The following is a 19886-nucleotide window of genomic DNA, read 5'->3' on the forward strand; positions in this document are numbered from 1 at the left end:
ATCGATCTACTCCTATATAATTAATTCCTTAGTGTATTGCTCAAGTTGAAAACTAGAGTAAATTATGAACTTATAGCTAGCATGAAAATTTATTGAAAAAAAATAACAAGATCAAATTGTTGATATAAAAATATAACATATTGTTGTATTATTATATATTATATGTATACATATGTAATATAAAAACTGGATTCAGATTTTTCAGTTTGAATTTGAATGTCCTAAATAGATCGACACCACACTTGGCTAATGTATTTCACAAGGGAATTATAGGTAATAAACTGAAGCTCCATCCCTTCCTGAATCTCAAATCTGAGGGGAAGAATGAACACCAGAAGTTAAATGATGATGGAGTCTGCGCCAATTTAAAAGGCACTCATTTTTAGCTTATGTAACGACATTGGCTGATATCAAATTCATAATTAAAAGGGCTCACTCCACAAATCACACCCTCATTTATACTCTTTTCCAGTCTCCCTGAAGCTCGTTGCTGGCAGTGTTCCAATATCTGGTTTAGATGAAGATCAGGGTATCAAGAAATATGGGGGGAAATGTAAATTCTCTGGTCGAGAGACCCCTAGTGTGTTCTTATCAGAGCTCTAAGATTTGAGCCAGATCTTTACCTTCTGATCTGGTTATTGGCAAAGCAAACTTGAGGACATTGTATTGGACTATGTTAAAAATCTGTTTTGCAGAAGATTTTAACAGAAAAGGGATCCCGGTGACTGTGATCTGAGAGAAGCAGCTGTTGTGAAATGCCGCCTGTTAAGAGAAATTCTAGAGGACCAGATGTTTATTAGTGACCGATTATTGAAATCTTTCTTGAACTCCAAGGGAGGGGATCAGGAAAGGCGGTGGGTTTTAGGACACTGGTATCTGAGAGGATCTCGATAGGACAAGAGGCCATTATAGTGCGAATGCTCCCTACTGGGGATATAAAAAAAAAAAATCTCTATATTCTTGAACTCCAATAACTGGAATTGGACAAATTAGTCTTTTTACTAGGGATCTTTTGACATAGGAGGAGGGAGGTACCCCTTGGTGGAAGAATAGCTTACCCTGTAGCTTGAGGCAATTTTTGTTCCAACAGTCTGATTTGATTTTGTATTAGAATCACTCCTGGAGGGGAATCTGGTCTAAAGGGTCTCTTTAAATTCTAAATCTTTCTATATAGAGCCTCAGAAAGGGCATTTGGGTTTGAGGGCCCCAATTATCCAGGTAATTTAGAAGGGCGTATGGGGACTGGCTGTATTGGTTGACAGAAAGACTAGCTTGACATACAGGTTTACATATATTTCTGGATCTTCAGGAGACATCCTTATCTTCAGACTCCCGCTTATAATGGGACTCTGAGACACATCCTGGTTTCTGGAGTCATCCCCGTCCCCATTTTCTTCTTCGTGTTCAAGCCTTGGACTGCCGGGTCTGCTTATCACCAGGAATGCCTTGAGATTTGTGACCCCCAGAACTCCTTCCTCCCCCAACCCTTGGGACTGGAGCCCCCCGCCCTATTCTTTCCCAGAATATATGCTCCACATCTCTAGCTTATTAGGTTGCTATTTCCGTGCACAAATTTTACTTCTCTGCTTAATAAAAAAATCTTTAATTTCACATTAGGGAAAAGGGTCATTTGGATCTGGAGAACCAGTTTTTGAGTTCTCCAAGTATCTTCCCCTTTCTGAGGAGAGAGAGATCTAATTTCCCTGAGGAAAGCATCTCAACCTTGATTTACACCTGACTTTTGGATTGCTCTTTTTTCCTCCTTTTATTTGGAGAATGAAGGACACAGACCCTGTTCTTAATTTCCCTTTGTTCTGATCCCACTTGTTTCAGTGATTCCCTTTGTCAGGATAGTTGGAGCAGGCCCAGGCTGAGCCCCGATCTTGCTACAGCCCTTTGTGCTCTGGATGATCTGTCTGGCAAAGTGCATCGTTCTGAGTCGCGCCAGGGGTTCACCGAGGGATCCTCCTCTTTCCCAGATGCCTCGGAGCCAGAAGCCATCCACATATCCCCCGAAATGCCATCATCCCTGTTTCTTTTTACTGCTGAGGGAACGGAATTGGGTGCTGTACTTCCTGCCCCTGCCTTTGGTTCATAAGGCTCAATGACCCCCAAATGGAGATAATCATAAGGCTCGATGATTAAAGCCTGTTCCCTTAGAACATCTGGATGCCCCCCAAGTCCCAGATGTGTGGGGCCTGCCGTGGGATTACTCTAGACTTGAGAAGAATCCCGTCGTGGTCCGGCCCCTTGGAGGTTGTTATGTGTATAAACCCTGCCCTGATGGAAGCAACAGTCTCTCCTACCAGGAGGACTTCCACTCGCAAGCCCCTTCCTCCCGTGGACATCCCGTGGGAGTCTCCGTCTCCGGCCCTCTCTGCTCTGCCCTGCCCACCCACACCCACAGGCTGGCTCCAGTCTGGTTGGCTCCTCGGCACTTTGAAGGGAGAACAGTCTGGATTCAGACTGTGTCCAGCGGCTCCTGGGAAGCGGCGGCCCATCCAGCACCCTCGACCACGAGTAAATCCCCCCACAAAAGGTTGTTGGGGCCGGCAGTCTGGGTCAGACTTGATTAAATCCTTCCAGTTATCTAAGTGCTTGCAAGCCAGGTCATAATTTGAAGACCCATCCAGCCACGGCCATTTAGGGGGACCCGTCAGGATGGACCCACGTCCGCCCGTGCATGTTTTTAATAAACCCTTGATCCCAAAGCCTGGAACTCACAGGGGAATTCAGAAAGTGTGAGAGATTCTGCAGGGTCGCTCTACTGAGTCAAACCCAGACTGAAGGCAAAGGGTCTCCATGGGCACCGAGGACTGGGGTGAGGACGGGCCAGAGAATCAGAATCCCACTCGACGCCAGAATTAAAGAGGAACAACCGAAGGTGCAACAACAAGAGTCTTTAATAGAATCAGAAGAATCGCAAACAGAATCACCAAACAGCACAGGGGTACAGAGATACCCACGGGGAATAAGGGGTTAGGGTTTCAATACACTTCAAGGGGAAGAAGTCACAAGGAAGGCGTTGGAACCTCAGGAAACTCTCCTAAGCGGTTTTGCGAAACGACAGAAAATCTACTCAGAAGTCCAAGAAGGCTTGTGGGGAGGGGGGCAGCCACAGAGAGGCCAAGCGGTTTCACAAAAAAAGCCAGAGGCTGGGGGAGTCAGAACAAGGGGCTACAGGGGCTTCCAGTTCCTTCTTCCTGTACCTTCTCAAAACTGGTTTCCACACACCCGGGCAGAAAGCTCCTAGCCGGCCCCACTCGATGAGAGTGAAGCAAGTTGTTCTGAAGAAAAACTGCGGTTCTGAGTGAACCACACGTTCTATGAGAGGGAACAGTATGATATAGCAGCTGAAAACAAAAACTAATACAATCTTGAGCTGTAGTATGATGAACACAACTTACACAGTGAGAAAGGGATCCCACTGGACTCAGACATCGTTAAGACCTCTTTTGGTATACTGTACTCAGTCCTTGGCAACATGGTTTAAAGACACTGACCAACCAGAGAATCCAAAGAAAGGGAAGGGGAGTGGGAGGGCCCCGGGGTCCTCGTCAGGAGAGGGTACTGAACACGTCTGCGCACGGCGGTGGGGGGAATAGAAGGGAAGGGGCCGGCGACGATCTCATAGCCCAGTCGGGCTGCTCCGGGGGAAGGGGACGGAATCCGTTCTGTCGGACTGCAGGATAAAGGGAAAGGTGAGGGGAGCGGCGAGGGAAGCAAACAGCACAAAGGCAAATTTAAGCATAAGGGGGGGGGGAGCACTTTTTCACAATTAGACTACCTAAAAGTAGAACGAAACACGTAAAGAGATGGCAGATTCTTCTTCTTCTGTGGAAGTCTTCAAGTCAGAGAACATGTAATTACCATGGCGACTAAGTCACAGTGGAAGTTCTCTCTACTATGAGGGCTGGACTGGAGTTGGTGATTGTCCTTTGCTCTCAAAAAGGACCAAAATGACGAGACTTCATTGGAGTTGGGTTACGGGGTGTCTGGTCGGGCTGACAGAAGCTCGGGACGCTCTGCCATGGGCCGAACATGGACAGTCCCTACGAACGCTGAAGGTGGTTCTCTGACCTGGCACATCTCCGGTTCCTCCCGAGCTAAATCAATCCCTCTTTGCTAGTGGAGCCCAGCCCCTTCTCCGAGGAGGGCTCATTGTGCTGGTCAGTCCTGCGCAGTGACTCCCAGGTCTATCCGCTCTCGGGTTCTTCAGAGAGACCTTGAGCGGGTCCTCGGATCACTCTTTCTGACCACCTGGGGAGCGTTCGTCCTGCGTGAGTTCTCCATAAAAGAGTCTTTTTGGTAAGTGTACATTTGGCATTCGAACAATGGGCGGCCCAATGGACTTGTGCTCTCTGCAGGAGACTGGGAATGCTGGGAAGTTCTGTCTTAGACAGACCCTCAGGATCCAGTGTCTGAGTCTGCCAGATCATCAGGGTCTTTCTAAGACAGCCACATGGCAGGATTCTGCTGCCCGGGGTTCCCAGGTGTACGATAGGGAGGTCAGCCCACGGACCCCGGAGGCTTTCAGCATGAGGGTCAGTCTTATCCCTTCACTCTCCTTCGGAGCCTCCCAAACACTCCGGTATCACGTGAGCTGACCGCCTATCAATGTGGACGTTCCTGGAGAGCAGAGGGCCAAGGGAAAGGGATCACCCAGCATCCACGGCTCCCCGCCAGCCGGCACTGCTGGTTTCAATGCCGGTCGGCGGGGGAGGCCCGTGTGTTGTTGGGGGTCCATTGTCAGGCCGGCGTTAGCCCAAGCAGCAAAGCATTGATCTGTACTTTCGTTTTGGCTCGCAGCCTTTTCAAACTGAAGAATTTGCAGTCAGTGCGGAAGCTGACTTTGATTCCATGTTTGTCCTCCTTGAAGGCATTTGACAACATGGCTGAAAACCCCATGCTGAGAAGCACGGTGGCGAGCACCCAGCCTTGTTTCACTCCATTGGTGACTGGGAGAGTGTGAGAGCGTCATCTGCTGCCCGGAGCTTGGGCAAGCGTGGTGTCGTGAAATTGGGGTACTGTACAGATTGTGGATGTTTTCCAGGGGTAGGAGAGTGTTCAGGGGGACTAGCACCTCTGGGGTGACTAGATAGCAACTGAATACTTTCAAAGTTCAAAGTGCTATGACTGGGTAAAAGATTTACACATTTGTGAAAATTAAAGTTTCTTTGATCCAGCATGAATTGTTAGAGTAAGTTGTTTAAGGCAGATAAAAGATTGTATAATAATGCATTATTCGAAAGAATCTCTCACAAGAACTATAACTTAAGACTTTCTCTCACTCATTGCCTTCAAAGAATTTCTCTGTCTAAGTATCAATTAAGTGTCTTTATATACAGTAAGACGTCTAATCCGGGAAAGGAAATGTCACTTTTATGATATTGTCCTGTTCGGTGTGAGCTCTCTTAGGCTCACTGATATTCACTCTAAGATAAGAATCTGTCACAGTAAGTATATTTAAAAGGATTCAGTAGTTTTGAGTACCTCATGAAGAATTAAATTGGAGGTTTTTTCCATTACATATATATACATTTAAAGATTTCTTTTTTACAGTCTCATGTTCAGAAAGCTGTCTATGTTCGGTAAAAATTTGTCTTTAGGTGTATTGTTGACAAGTTTTCTTTCTATCCAATGTGGGTTTTCTGGTGTTGAGTAAGTTGAGAACTCCTCCGGAAAGTTTTCCCGCATTTTCGACATTCATAGGCTCTCTCTCCAGTGTGAATTAGCTGATGTGCAGCAAGGTGGGATCGTTGCCTGAAGGCTTTTCCACACAGATTGCATTCAAAAGGTTTCATCGCTTCGAGATGCATCCTCTCATGTTCAGTATACTGTCCTTTCCAGGTAAAAGCCTCTCCACATTCATTGCACTTGAAAGGCTTCTCTCCAGTGTGAACTCGGTTATGGAGAGAAAGGGACTGGTTACAGCTGAAGGACTTCCCACACTCATTACACACAAAGGGCCTGTTTCCGCTATGAATTTTCTGATGTAGAGTCAGGTAAAAACAGCAGCTAAAGGCTTTTCCGCAGTCTTCGCATTCAAAGGGTTTATCTCCAGCGTGAGTTACCTTATGTGTGTCAAGCTGGGAACTGCGACTGAAGGATTTTCCGCAGTCTTTGCATTCGAAGAGTTTCTCCATGATGTGCACTTTCTTATGTTTAGTAAGGGATCCATTCCAGCTAAAGGTCTTCCCACATTCAAGACATTTATAGGGCTTATCTCTAGCATGTGTATTCTTATGTCCATTAAGAATCCAGCTGTGGGTGAAGGATTTTCCACATTCAAGACACACATAGGGTTTTTCTCCAGAATGGACTTTCTTATGCAGAGTAAGCTGTCCGTTGCGACAAAAGGTTTTCCCGCATTCATCACATTCAAAGGGCTTCTCTCCGGTGTGAATTTTCTGGTGCTCGGTAAGGGACCTGTTGTGGCTAAAGAACTTGTGACACTGAACACACTCAAAGGGCTTCTGTCCTGAATGGGTTCTCTGATGGACACTAAGGTTAGAACTTCGGCTAAAAGTTTTCCCACACTGATTACATTCAAATGGTTTTTCTCCGGTGTGAATTTTATTATGTGTACTCAGTTGCCCTTTCTGGCTGAAAGACTTCTCACAATGATTACATTTAAAGGGTTTCTCCCCAGTATGAACTCTCTGATGGACAGTAAGATGAGAACTTCTGCTGAATGTTCTTCCGCACTGTTTGCATTCAAAAGGTTTCAGTCCAGCATGAGTTTTCTTGTGTTCAGCAAGTAGCGCGGTACTGAGGAAGGATCGTCGGCATTCATGGCATTCAAAGGTTCTCACTCCATTATGAACTTTCATGTGTGAAGTAAGGTTAGAACTTCGGCTAAATGCTCTTCCACACTGGCCACATTCATAGGATCTCTTACGACGAGTGCTTCTTTTTGTTTTACGCTGTACTTTCGGACTCGGGTCTTTTTCACTTTCTTGACTTTCAGAGGGTTTCTCTCCAGCAGCATGACTTTCCTCATGTTCAATTGGTTCAGAAATTTGACTGATGGTTTGCTCGCTCTCTTTAGGTTCTGGGGGTTTCTCTCCGGCATGGATTTTCTGGTGTTCAATAAGCTGCTCATTATCACTAAAGAATTCCCCACACTCGTGACATTCAAAGGGTTTCTCTCCGGTATGAGTTGTCTGATGTACATCTAGGTTAGAACTTTGATTGAAGGTCTCCTCACACTGATTGCATTCGAAGGGTTGCTCTCCAGTATGAATTCTCATATGGACAGTAAGATAGCTCTTCCACCTAAAGGCTTCCCCACATTCATTACATTCAAAGAGCTTCTCTTCTGTATGAATTCTCTCATGACTTTGGTGGGAGGTCCTATTGGAGAAGAATTTCCCACACTCATTACATTGAAATACCTTTTCTTCACTCTGCTCTTTGTTAGAGGGAGTAAGGTCTGAAGGGAAACTGAATGACTTGGTGCACATAGAACATTTACAAAGATTATGTTCACATAAGACACTATCATGTTCACCTAGGTCTGAACCCTGTTCTAACTCCTCACTATCCTCCTGAAGACTTTCTCTAGTGTCAACTCCCTCTAGTGGAACAAGGACTGACCCCAAATTTTCAAACACAGATTCAACAGAAATTTCCCTCTGAACTGGTGTCTCCTGACTAGCTTGTCTATCCTGATTGCAATTATTTTGTCCTCCTCTGACATCACCTTCCCAGTTTTCTCCCAAACTGTATTCCCAGGAACCATCTGTCTTAGCTCTTTCCTTACATGAGTCTTCTGGAGAAATAGATGGATTTACAGTTGACTCTGCTGTTTCATACCTGGCCATCTGACTAAGGAATCCTGAAAGAAAGGAAAAAAGTGTCAGTCTCCAATGTACTCTGTGCTAGATGAGAATATAAATTCTAGATTTTGTTTCCCCCTTTAAAGAAAATGACCAACAGTCTTAAAAAGGACAGAATGAATATTTTAAGGTACAATTTGATGCCCAAAATATATTAAGATAAAAAAACCCAGGCTTTTCCTTGTTTTAAATTTAAGTAACTAGGACTAAGTTAATTACATTTCAGGACACTAAAAGTACTTCTAGATGAGAAACTTTATTAACACATCTCAATAAAATTATTCAATTTACAAAAATTTAATTCTGGAAACTACAGATTAATTTCCCCAGGGAATCATCTATGATCTGTAATGATTAGAATCACGAAGTATGATATCTGTAATGGCAAATTCTTAGACCCTAAAAGATTGCATGGAAAATTTAAGAAAGCCAGAACTTCAGAGTACATGAGCTTGAGCTAAGAGTGTGTCTGATTTCCTAAAATACAGCAACAGGTTGAAGTCTACCAAGATGTCCTTTTAGACACGATGGAGAAATATCAAGTGAAAAATGGGTTATGACAGATGGATTTGGAGCCATTTCAAACACCTCATCCAGTCTTGTTGTTCTAATGTCAACCCGATTGGAAGTTTGCTAAGACACTGTGCCTCAAGTCTCTGAATCTGGCAACTTCCATGACAACAAATTGACCACAGTCTCAAAATGTAAGCTGACCATACATTGTGGCCACTAAACCTTAGCAGTGGGTCTGCTGTTTAGCTCCCAGAAGTCATTGCACCACTGCAAGCTCTGCTAGTCAAACCATATTTGGATGTTTGAATTCAGGTTTAAGAACCCTATTCAAAAGGAACAGTGATCAACTAGAGTCCCTTCATAGGAATTATTCCAGTTAGCCAGTCAGTCAATAAGTATTTATGGAGAGCTTACCAAATGCCCAGTGCCATTAAGCCCTGGGGGATCAAAAACATTCCCCAATCCCAAGAACCTTATACTCTGCTGGGAAGATAACCAACAAAGAGGAAGATGGAAGGTTTGAAGGTTACTTTAGAAAGCAAAATTCTGAGAGTTGGGGAGCCTGGGGAAAGGGAGGAAATGAGGAAAACTTCTTGCAGGAGTGAAATCTGAGCTGATTTTTGAAGGAAACCAAAGAGGCAGAGGAGAGAGAAGGAAGGGGCTCCAGAGAGGAAAGGGGGGCAATGCAAAGCGACAGCCACAGCAGAAGCACTGTGCTTGGGGAAAGTAGGGCGGCATGATTCGGTTTGGGGGTACAGTGAGGAGCGGATCATAAGAAGGCTGGAAAGATGAAAAGGGGTCATGTGGGGAGGAATTCTAGGAGCCAATGGGCTTTATATTTGATCCTGGAAGTAACAGGGAGCCATAGGAGCTTATTCCCTGGGGTCAGAGAGGGAGAAGACAGTCAGCTCTTTGCTTAGGAAGATCAGCCTGGCTGCTGTGTGACTGTGTGGGGGACTCAGGAGACAGGGCAGTCTCCTCAAGGGTTCCACAAAGGCCTTGAACTAGAGTGGAGGCTGGGAATAGAGAAAAGGGACATTCAGGGGAGATGCCATGAACCCGGACAGAAATGACAAACTCCACAAGTTTGTATTTGGGACGAGCGTGTGGAGTGGAGGAGAACATCAAAGCTGACCAACTGGGTGACTGGGAAGATGGCTGTAGGCTCCATAAAGAGGGAAGAGAGGTGGGGAAACAGGAGTTTCATTGTGGGTCTGCTGCCTTTGAGATGCCCAAGGGACAGCTGGTTCAGAATGCCCATGAAGAGGGTGATCTAGGACTGAAAGCCTGGGGCTCGATGAACAGATAGGGAATTCATCAGCACAGAAGCTACCATTTCGGCTCCCTAGATCACCAAGTGAGAGAGTATATAGGAAAGGAGGGTCCTAGACAGACCCTCATACAGGATATGCTCGTGGTGGGTCAACATGACACGGATGAAGAGCCAGGAAAGAGACTGAGGAGGGGCCAGAGGGGAAGGAGAATCACCCAAAGCGAACCAGGGCCCGGCAATCCAGAGAGGAGAGAGGATGCAGGATGAACAGGGAACTACAACATTCTCGGCCACCAGAATCGAGAAAAAGTCGCTGGTGTGCGTTCAGTAACGCTTACCTTCGTTTGCCATACTGGCAAGATCAAGAACAGGAACACAGCAACTTTATTCCGCTCCTGATAACTTGCGGTCACTAGCTACCAAAGGTTTCCTTCGCTATCGAAACAGGGTTGTTATAACAGCAATTTTTATAGCTAAAAACTGCAGGGACCTTCCTCTCTCTCAACAAGAAGTCTTTCACTCCCTCTGGAATCAGATTGCTTAATATTAACTACATGATCCAGGCAACTCCCCGGACTTCCATCAGCTCCACCTGAGCCAACTCGTCCAGAAGTGGTTCATGACCAACTAGGATGCTTGAGGACATACACTATCCACCACTGGTCAGTGGAGCCTCATTAGCCTTTCCTTCACTCGCCTCTCCATGAATAAGCAAGAATGTCCCTTTTTTTGGTGATCCTGACTCCAAAGTTCTGATTTAATGGAAACTGAGGTGCCCCCGTGGATCCACTGAGGGTCCTCTGATGTAACAGTAACCTAGTTTAGTAATCCAGCAATTCTGTATACAGTAGGTGCCACTTAAGTCATTTAACCATAGGGCTGCTGGTCCTTTCATGGCCATCAAGTTAGAATAGTTCAGGACTGGGGGGAAATTCAATCCTTGCCCTAGAGGAACACGTCACAAGATTTGCTAAAGTCTAGATTACAAAGACTTAGGAATCCTGGGTTAATGTGGAGAGCATTCAAGGATGGCCCAAGTTTGGAAGGACCAAAAAGTGGATTGTGAATAAGCGGATTGTGAATAGCAAATTACAGTAGAGTTCAAGAGTCACACCCCATATTTGCAATAAAGATATTCCTGTCCTCTGCCCACCTAGTGCTATGGCACGTTCAGACCTCCTCACGTTGTTCCCCCAATGCCCAGGGATGGAGCATCCGCATTTACGGAGACAGTGGCTCCCTGGAGCCACTTCTTGCATGGACAACCGGGTCAGCCCACGGTTACGAGGTGCTGTCCCAAGGGAGTCCTATCTAGAGGCAACACCTGACATCTCTAAGGTGTGGCTCCCACATGGCCTCCACCTCCAAAGTTAAATTGGCCCCATGCAAACTAGTCTTAAAAGGAGCTTGTTTACCAAGTCCAGCACACAGTGGGTGCTTAATCAATACTGACAGATAGCCCCCATCAGGGACTCCCATCCTCCTGCTGGTCACTCACTCACCTGGATCTGCCTCCTGATCAACGGAGTCATTTCTCTGCAGCATCCATGATGACTCCGTTGCTCTCTCCTCCTGGAAGGGCACATCTTCTGCGGTCACTGGAAGATCTACTTACAAAGAGAGATTTGAAAAAACAACTTCAGATAATTGTCTCAGCTTTCAAGCCCAGGCTCTTCTGGGACATCCGGGTTCAAGTCGCTTGATCCCTCTGAGTCTCTGTTTCCTCATTTGGAAAATAAGGATAAAAGTATCTAAAGAACTTAATCTACAGGGGGTCTGTGAGGACCAAATGGAATCATGGACACTAGGGTACTTTCCAAACTTTCCCAAAAGGGTCTGTTGGATAATTTTTTTTCCATGTCAAGAAAAAGATGTACAAAGGAGGCCAGAAAGACCATCTATATAAAAACAAAGGAGTTTTATACTATTTTCTATGTGTTTTAGCTACTTAGGATATTGCTTTCTGTCTCCCCCATCTCTATTACAACCCCTCTTAGTTCTTGCGCCCTCCCTCTGTGAATGATCGCGTATTTATCTGAGATGCAGCTGGTTTTTGTATATTCCTCTGCATCTTGTTTTCCCCAATACATTGTGAGCTCCTTGAAGGAAGACTACTTTTTGCCTCTTTTCGTATCCCAGAGCTTAACGCAGCATCTGGCACACAGCAGGTGCTTAATAAATGTTTATTGATCGATTGATACAATACTACACAGGATTGCTCCCCAAATGCACCGGTTTTTCCCAGTCACTCACTTGGAGTTGAGTGATGATCATTGGGATCATTCCTGTCGGACATCCATGGTGTTACTTCACCATCCACTTGGAAGGTCAAATCTGGTGTGGACACTTGAAATTCTGTTCATGGAGGGAGATTGGAAAAAACAACTTGAGACAAGTGTTTGAGAATTCCCTAACCCCAGCCTCTTCTGAGAGAACCCGCTTCCAATCCCACCAAACACTTCTTAGATGTGATTTCATGCAAATCACTTATGGAAAAGGTGTACTAAGAAGGATGGGCAGAGCACATATAGAAAGGAACTCTGTGAAATTCTGTAGAAATCACAGCATTGACTTTCTATCTCCATTTCCCCCAATTCAATGCTTCTTAATTTTAGTGTCTTCCCTCTGTTAATTATCTTTTATTTTCCAGGATATAGCTTGTTTTCACACATTTCTTTTTATATTGTCTTTCCCGTCAGGGAGCTTCTTGAAGACAGACTATCTTTTACCTCTTTGGGTATTCCTAAAGCTTAACACAACCTCCGGCACACAGCAGGTGCTTAATAAATGTTGAGTGATATGATATAACAGGGCCTACTCCCCAAATGCCCAGCTCAGCCGTGACTCCTATCCTCTTCATTTTTGTTTTTTTGCTGAGACAATTGGGGTTAAGTGACTTGCCCAGAATCAGACAGCTAAGAAGTGTTAAGTGTCTGAGACCAGATTTGAACTCAGATCCTCCCGACTTCAGGGCCCCATCCTCTTGTTTTTGTTCACTCACCTGGACCTGACTGATTGTAATTGGTATCACTCTCCATCCAGGTGGAGTCTTCTCTTTCCTCTTGGAAGGTCTCCTCTGGTGTGCACACTTGAATCTCTGTTTGTGGAGGGAGATTTGAAAAAACTGCTTTTGACAATTATTTGAGAACGCGAGCCCAGCCTCTTTGGAGAGACCTTTGTCAAATTAACCAAACCCTTTTTAGAAAGGATTTCATACAAATCATTTATTCCCCCTGGATCTCAGTTTCCTCACGTGGAAAAGGAAGAATAAAAGTTCTCCCTACAGGAGGTCGTGATGACCAATTGGGATCATGAACAGAGGACTTTCCAAACCTGAGAAGTGCCCAAGAGTACTGTGGGTGTAACTGCTATCATTTTTCCATCTCAAGGAAAAGGTGTAGGAAGGAGACAAGTCAGACCATGTATATTAGTTTTAGACTTCTCTCTTTGTATTTTAGCTACTTATCATGGCTGTCTCTCCAGCTGTCTCTCTCAGCTCCAATCCAATTCCCTGTGCTAATTATTTCCTATTTATGTGGAATATAGCTGGTATGTTCACATTTCTTTGCATACTGTTATCCCCATTATGAGAGCAGGGCAGACTCCCTTTGCCTCACTTAGTATCCTTAGAGGTTAGCACAGCATCTGGCACACAGTAGGAGTCTAATAAATGTTGATTTAACGACTCCTCCCAAATGCCCAGCTAAGCCGTGATTCCCATCCTCCCATTTTTCACTCACTCACCTGCATCTGAGTCGTTGTCATTGGAATCTTTTCTCCCCGACATCCAGGGTGATTCTCTTTCCAAGTCAAAGGTCATGTCTGGTTTAGATACATCAAGCCCTGTTCATGGAGGGAAATTTGAAAAAAGAACTATTAGTTGAGAATTCAAGTCCAGCCTCTTCGGAGAGACCTTGATCAAATTCAACCAAACAGTTGTTAGCCAGGATGTCATACAAAGCACCTCATTTCTCTGGGCCTCAGTTTCCTACTTAGAAAATAAGGATGAAAATAACTAAAGAAGGGGTTTGTGAGCACTAAACGAGGTCATGAACATACAGTGAATGTTATGAACTTGAGTATTTCACAAAAGGCTCTGCTGGCATATTTATCATCATTTTTCCACATCAAAGTGTACGGAGGAGGCCAGAAAGTCCACACATACAAAGGAGCTCTATAGTGTTCTCCCCGAGCCATGGCCCTGACTGTCTGTCTCCCCAGCTCCATCCCAAGCCCTCTTAATTCTAGTGACCCCCCTCCATCTCCTATTCATCCAGGGAACAGCCGGTTTGAGCCCATGTAGCCTTTGTGTGTCACCTTCCCCATGGGATCATGAGCTCCTTGAGTTCAGGCTCTCTTTTCCATCTCTTAGTGCCCCCGAGCTTAGTACAGCCTCTGGCACACCCCCCAGGTGCACAGCTCAGGACGGCGGCCTCCCGCTTTTCCCATACTCACCTAAAGCTGATTCCTCATAATTGGAGGTCTTTCTGTCCAGTACCCATTGCAAAGCTCTGTTTTCCAACTGCAAGGGCACATCTACTGTGGACACCTGAAGCTCTGTTTGTGGAGGGAGATTTGAAAATGCTACTTAGGACAATTGTTTGAGAATTCAAGCCCAGCCTCTTCTGAGAGGCCGTGGCTCAAGTCACCCAACACTTCTTAGATAGGATTTCACCCAAATCACTTAATCTTTCTGGACCTCGCTTTCCTCACTTGGAAAATAAAATGTGCTTCCAGAACTCTCCCCACAGGGTGGTTGTGAGGACCAAAGGGGATCACGAACACACAGAGAATTTCACAAAGGTCTATTAGAATATTTATAATCATTTTTCCATGTCATGGAAAAAGGGTACGAAGAAGGCCCAACAGAGCATATACAGAAAGGACCTTTATACTATTCTCTGTTCTTTAGCTATGTATCATGGCACTGACTTTATCTTCCCCACCCCCATCCCAACCCCTCTTAATTCTAGTGCCTTCCTTTCATTAATTATTTCCTATTTATCCAATTTATTTGTATATATTTCTTTGCGTATTATCTTCCCCATGAGATTGCAAGACCCTCTTTTCCATTTTTTTTATCTAGTCTACCTAGATCTTAGCACAGCATCTGGTACACAGTAAATGCTTAATAAATGTTTATTAATTGGGTTGGTGGTGCAGTGGAAAGAGCACCAGCCCTGAAGTCAGTTCAAATCTGGCCTCAGACACTTAACAGTTCCTAGCTGAGGGACCCCGGGCAAATCACCCCAACTGCCTCAGTCAAAAAAAAATGTTTATCAACTTATTGATACCATACCGAACAGGGACCCCCTCTAAATGCCCAGCTCAGCGCTGACTCCCAGCCTCCTGTTTTCCGCTCACTCACCTGGACCTGATTCGGTATCACTGGAATAGTTTGTCCTCCATGTCCATGCTGATTTTGCTTTTTCCCATTGGGAGTTCAAGTCTGGTGTGGACACTTGAAATTCTGTTCGTGGAGAGAAATTTGAAAAACTCCTTGGACAATCATTAGAGAATTCAAAGCCAGCCTCTTGTGAGAGACCGTGTGAGAGACCGTGGTTCCGATATAACCAAACACTTTGTAGATAGGATTTCACTCAAATCACTTAATTCCTCTGATTCTTAGTTCCATCATTTGGAAAATAAGGAGAAAATTATCTCTAGCCACCGCCCTCCAGGGTGCTTGGGAGGGTGAAATGGGATCACGAGCATACAGAGTACTTTGCGAACATGCGGCTATTACAAAAATAGCTATGATCATTCGCCCACATCAAGGAAAAATCGTACAAAGCAGACCAAAGCAGGCCCAGCGGCCATACACAGCAAGAACCTTACAGGGTTCCCTACGTGTCCGACACGATCTCCCCCACCTCCATTCCAACCTCCCTTAATCCTAGCGCCTTCTCGCTGTTAATTATCTCCTATACAGCCAGGCTGTAGCTTGTTTGTACAAATCCTTTGGCACCTTCTCTCCCCGACTGTACCGTGACTCCCTAAGGGCAGACTCCAGCCTCTTGCAGCATCCCAGAGCCCCGCCCCCAGCAGGTGGTTAATCATTACTGACAGAGTGACATAAGACAGCACAAGGACCGCCCCCGCTGCATGCTCAGCCGTGACTGCCATCCTCCGGTTTCTCACTCACTCACCAGGACCTGACTCACTGTCGCTGGAATCCTTGCTCTCTGACACCCAGGGGGATGATCTTCCCACCTGGAAGGACGCATCTCGTGTGGACCCTGGAAGCTCTGTTCGTGGAGGGAAAATTGACAAAACAAAACAACTTTGGACGATTGGTTCAGATTTGGTTAAAATCCCACCAAAGGCTTCTTAGGGGCGTTTCTATAGTACCTATAGACGCCGCCCTACGGGGTGGTTGTGAGGACCAAAGGGGGTCGTGGACACATGTCGGCGTAACTATTATCGCTTTTCCCCCTCAAGAGACAGGTGCCCTGAGGGGGACAGGCAGACCACACATGGAAAGGACCACGGCTAGTATTCTCCTGGATCACGTCGCTGGCTTTGTCTCCCTCAGCCACACAGTAGCTCCTGTTACTTCCACCGCCCTCACTCTGTTAACTGTCTGCTTACCCAGGAAGCAGCTCATCTGCTACACTTATCTGTGCATATTGCCTCCCCGTTAGGTGGGAGCTCTTTAAGAGCAGGCAATCTTTCACCACTCACAGTATCCCTCGAGTTTAGCACATCTGGCACACAGCAGGTGCTTAATCAATGCTTATTGATGGGCTGACACAACACTACACAGGATTTCCCCCCTTCCTTCCCCCCCCCCCCCACCTCAACGCACAGCTCAGGACTCCCCTCCTCCCATTTCTGACTCACTCACCAGGGCCTGAGCCAATCTCATTGGATTCTTTGTTCTCCCACATGCATGACGAGTCCTTTCTTTCCATGGGCAAGTTCTCATCAGGAGCGGCCATCTGAAGCTCTGCTTACGGAGAGAGATTTGAGAAAACTCCTTTGAACAACTATTGGAGAATGCAAGCCCAGCCTCTTCTGGGGTCCTCGGCTTCTAATCCCTCCCCAAACCCTTCTGAGAAAGGATTTCATACAAATCACTTAATTCCTCTGGGTCTCAGTTTCCTCACTTGGAAAAGAGGATAAAAGTTCATGTAGAACTCTCCCTAGAGGGGTCATGACCAACGGAGTAATGGATAATTTCCACACATGAGACTCTCACAGTAGTAACTGTCATCATTCTTCCATTTCAAGGAAAAGGTACACCAAGAAGTCCAGGAAGACCATATATAGAAAAAACTTCATTGTATTCAACAAGGATCATGGCACTGACTTTCTGTCTCCCTTCCACCTCCATTTTTGCCCCTCTGGAACCTCGTACCTTCCCTCTGTTGTTTCTGTATCTATCTGGGAGATAGCTTGCCTGCACACATTTTGCTGCATATTGTCTTCTGTAATGGGCCTCAGGCGAGGCTAAATACTAATTGGACCCTACTCTATTAATATATAAGCTTGGAGAAAGAATGGCCCCCGCCACTCTTTGTGCAGGTCCTGATGTGTTGTATAGGAAATGACGTTTTTGGTGGGTGGAGGCAGGGGAGTGGAAAGGGAAGCGGAAGGAGAGACTGCTGGCTGGGGTCTTGTCACAGCTGCTCACATTGTTATGGTGACCCCCCTTCACCTCCGATCCCCCTTTCACCTGCAATCCCCCTTCACCTCTGCTGGCTGGCTTCCTGTCGCAGCTGCCCATATTGCTATCGCAATCTTTCTTCACCTCTACTGAGAATAAGATTGAAGATTTTTCCCTTAACCTGAATTCCTGACTCCATGAAGGGCAGTCGCGATCGCAAAAAATGACCAAAAACGTCATTTCCTATACAACACATCAGGACCTGCACAAAGAGTGGGCGGGGGCCATTCTTCCTCCAAGCTTATATATGAATAGAGTATGGTCCAATGACTATTTAGCCTCACGTGCTTGGGACCTCAGTGCATCAACTCGAGACTCAGCCCATTACAGTCTTCCCCCATTAGACTGTGAGCTCTTTGAGAGCAGACTCTCTTTTAGTATCCCTAGAGCTTAGCACAGCATCTGGCACACAGCAGGTGCTTAATAAATGTTTATTCATGTACCGACGCAACATGACACAGGACTGCCCCCCAAATGCACAGCTCAGCTGGGACTGCCATCCTCCCCTTCTTCACTCACTCACCCGGAGCTGACATGTTATCACTGGAATCTCTTCCGTCCATCATCCATGGTGTGTCTTGTCTTTCGAGCTCTAGGGGCTCATCTGCGGTAGCTACTTGAAGGTCTGTTCGTGGAGGGAGATTTGGAAAACCTACTTTGAACAACTATTGGAGAATGCAAGCCCAGCCTCTTCTGGGGCCCTCGGGTTCTGATCCCCCCAAACCCTTCTGAGAAAGATGCTCCTCTGGAACCTCATGCCTTCCCTCTGTTAATTTTTCTGTATCTATCTGGGAGATAGCTTGCCTGCACACATTTTGTTGTAGTATCTCTAGAGCTTAGCACAGCATCTGGCACACAGCAGGTGCTTAATAAATGTTTATTCATGTACCGACACAACGTCACACAGGACTGCCCCCCAAATGCACAGCTCAGCTGGGACTGCCATCCTCCCCTTCTTCACTCACTCACCCGGAGCTGACATGTCATCATTGGAATCCCTTCCGTCCATCATCCATGGTGTGTCTTGTCTTTCGAGCTCTATGGGCTCATCTGTGGTAGCTACTTGAAGGTCTGTTCATGGAAAGAGATTTGGAAAAACTACTTTGAACACCTATTGGAGAATGCAAGCCCAGCCTCTTCTGGGGCCCTCGGGTTCCGATCCCATCAAACCCATCTGAGAAAGGATTTCATACAAATCACTTAATTCCTCTGGGTCTCCGTTTCCTCACTTGGAAAAGAGGATAAAAGTTCACGTAGAACTCTCCCTATAGGGGTGGTGACGACCACACACGAGAATCTCACAGTAGTAACTGTGATCATTCTTCCATTTCAAGGAAAAGGTACACCAAGAAGTCCAGGAAGACCATAAATAGAAAAAGCTTCATTGTATTCAACAACCATCATGGCATTGACTTTCTGTCTCCCTTCCATCTCCATTTTTACCCCTCTGGAACCTCATGCCTTCCCTCTGTTAATTTTTCTGTATCTATCTGGAAGATAGCTTGCCTGAACACATTTTGCTGCATATTGTCTTCCCCATTAGACTGTGAGCTCTTTGAGGGCAGACTCTCTTTTAGTATCCCTAGAGCTTAGCACAGCATCTGGCACACAGCAGGTGCTTAATAAATGTTTATTCATGTACCGACGCAACATGACACAGGACTGCCCCCCAAATGCACAGCTCAGCTGGGACTGCCATCCTCCCCTTCTTCACTCACTCACCCGGAGCTGACATGTCATCATTGGAATCCCTTCCGTCCATCATCCATGGTGTGTCTTGTCTTTCGAGCTCTAGGGGCTCATCTGCGGTAGCTACTTGAAGGTCTGTTCGTGGAGGGAGATTTGGAAAAACTACTTTGAACAACTATTGAAGAAGGCAAGCCCAGCCTCTTCTGGGGCCCTCGGATTCTAATCCCTCCCCAAACCCTTCTGAGAAAGGATTTCATACAAATCACTTAATTCCTCTGGGTCTCCGTTTCCTCACTTGGAAAAGAGGATAAAAGTTCATGTAGAACTCTCCCTATAGGGGTCATGACCAAGGGAGTAATGAACAATTTCCACACATGAGAATCTCACAGTAGTAACTGTGATCATTCTTTCATTTCAAGGAAAAGGTACACCAAGAAGTCCAGGAAGACCATATAGAGAAAAAGCTTCATTGTATTCAATGACGATCATGGCACTGACTTTCTGTCTCCCTTCCACCTCCATTTTTACCCCTCTGGAACCTCATGCCTTCCCTCTGTTAATTTTTCTGTATCTATTTGGGAGATAGCTTGCCTGCACACATTTTGCTGTAGTATCCCTAGAGCTTAGCACAGCATCTGGCACACAGCAGGTGCTTAATAAATGTTTATTCATGTACCGACGCAACATGACACAGGACTGCCCCCCAAATGCACAGCTCAGCTGGGACTGCCATCCTCCCCTTCTTCACTCACTCACCCGGAGCTGACATGTCATCATTGGAATCCCTTCCATCCATCATCCATGGTGTGTCTTGTCTTTCGAGCTCTAGGGGCTCATCTGCGGTAGCTACTTGAAGGTCTGTTCGTGGAAAGAGATTTGGAAAAACTACTTTGAACAACTA

At 45.8% G+C, this 19886-nt stretch overlaps 1 protein-coding gene across 1 annotated transcript in view; it reads right to left on the reverse strand.

The window, feature by feature from the left end:
• Nucleotides 1–2885: 2885 nt before the first annotated feature.
• LOC127557631 (uncharacterized) overlaps nucleotides 2886–19886 on the reverse strand; it is a 113001-nt gene continuing 96000 nt past the window's right edge. The window contains exons 29-42 of the mRNA XM_051990943.1: nucleotides 19742–19843; nucleotides 19019–19120; nucleotides 18266–18367; nucleotides 17820–17921; nucleotides 16475–16576; nucleotides 15777–15875; nucleotides 14996–15097; nucleotides 14083–14184; nucleotides 13372–13470; nucleotides 12629–12724; nucleotides 11881–11982; nucleotides 11130–11237; nucleotides 7819–7840; nucleotides 2886–7356 (exon numbers count right to left, since the gene is read on the reverse strand). Coding sequence (XP_051846903.1) covers nucleotides 5634–7356; nucleotides 7819–7840; nucleotides 11130–11237; nucleotides 11881–11982; nucleotides 12629–12724; nucleotides 13372–13470; nucleotides 14083–14184; nucleotides 14996–15097; nucleotides 15777–15875; nucleotides 16475–16576; nucleotides 17820–17921; nucleotides 18266–18367; nucleotides 19019–19120; nucleotides 19742–19843 — 2963 coding nt within the window. The 3' untranslated portion in view covers nucleotides 2886–5633. The remainder of the gene's footprint in view (nucleotides 7357–7818; nucleotides 7841–11129; nucleotides 11238–11880; nucleotides 11983–12628; nucleotides 12725–13371; nucleotides 13471–14082; nucleotides 14185–14995; nucleotides 15098–15776; nucleotides 15876–16474; nucleotides 16577–17819; nucleotides 17922–18265; nucleotides 18368–19018; nucleotides 19121–19741; nucleotides 19844–19886) is intronic.

The sequence above is a fragment of the Antechinus flavipes genome, chromosome 3 (assembly GCF_016432865.1).
Source record: "Antechinus flavipes isolate AdamAnt ecotype Samford, QLD, Australia chromosome 3, AdamAnt_v2, whole genome shotgun sequence".
NCBI classification, from domain to species: Eukaryota; Metazoa; Chordata; class Mammalia; order Dasyuromorphia; family Dasyuridae; genus Antechinus; species Antechinus flavipes.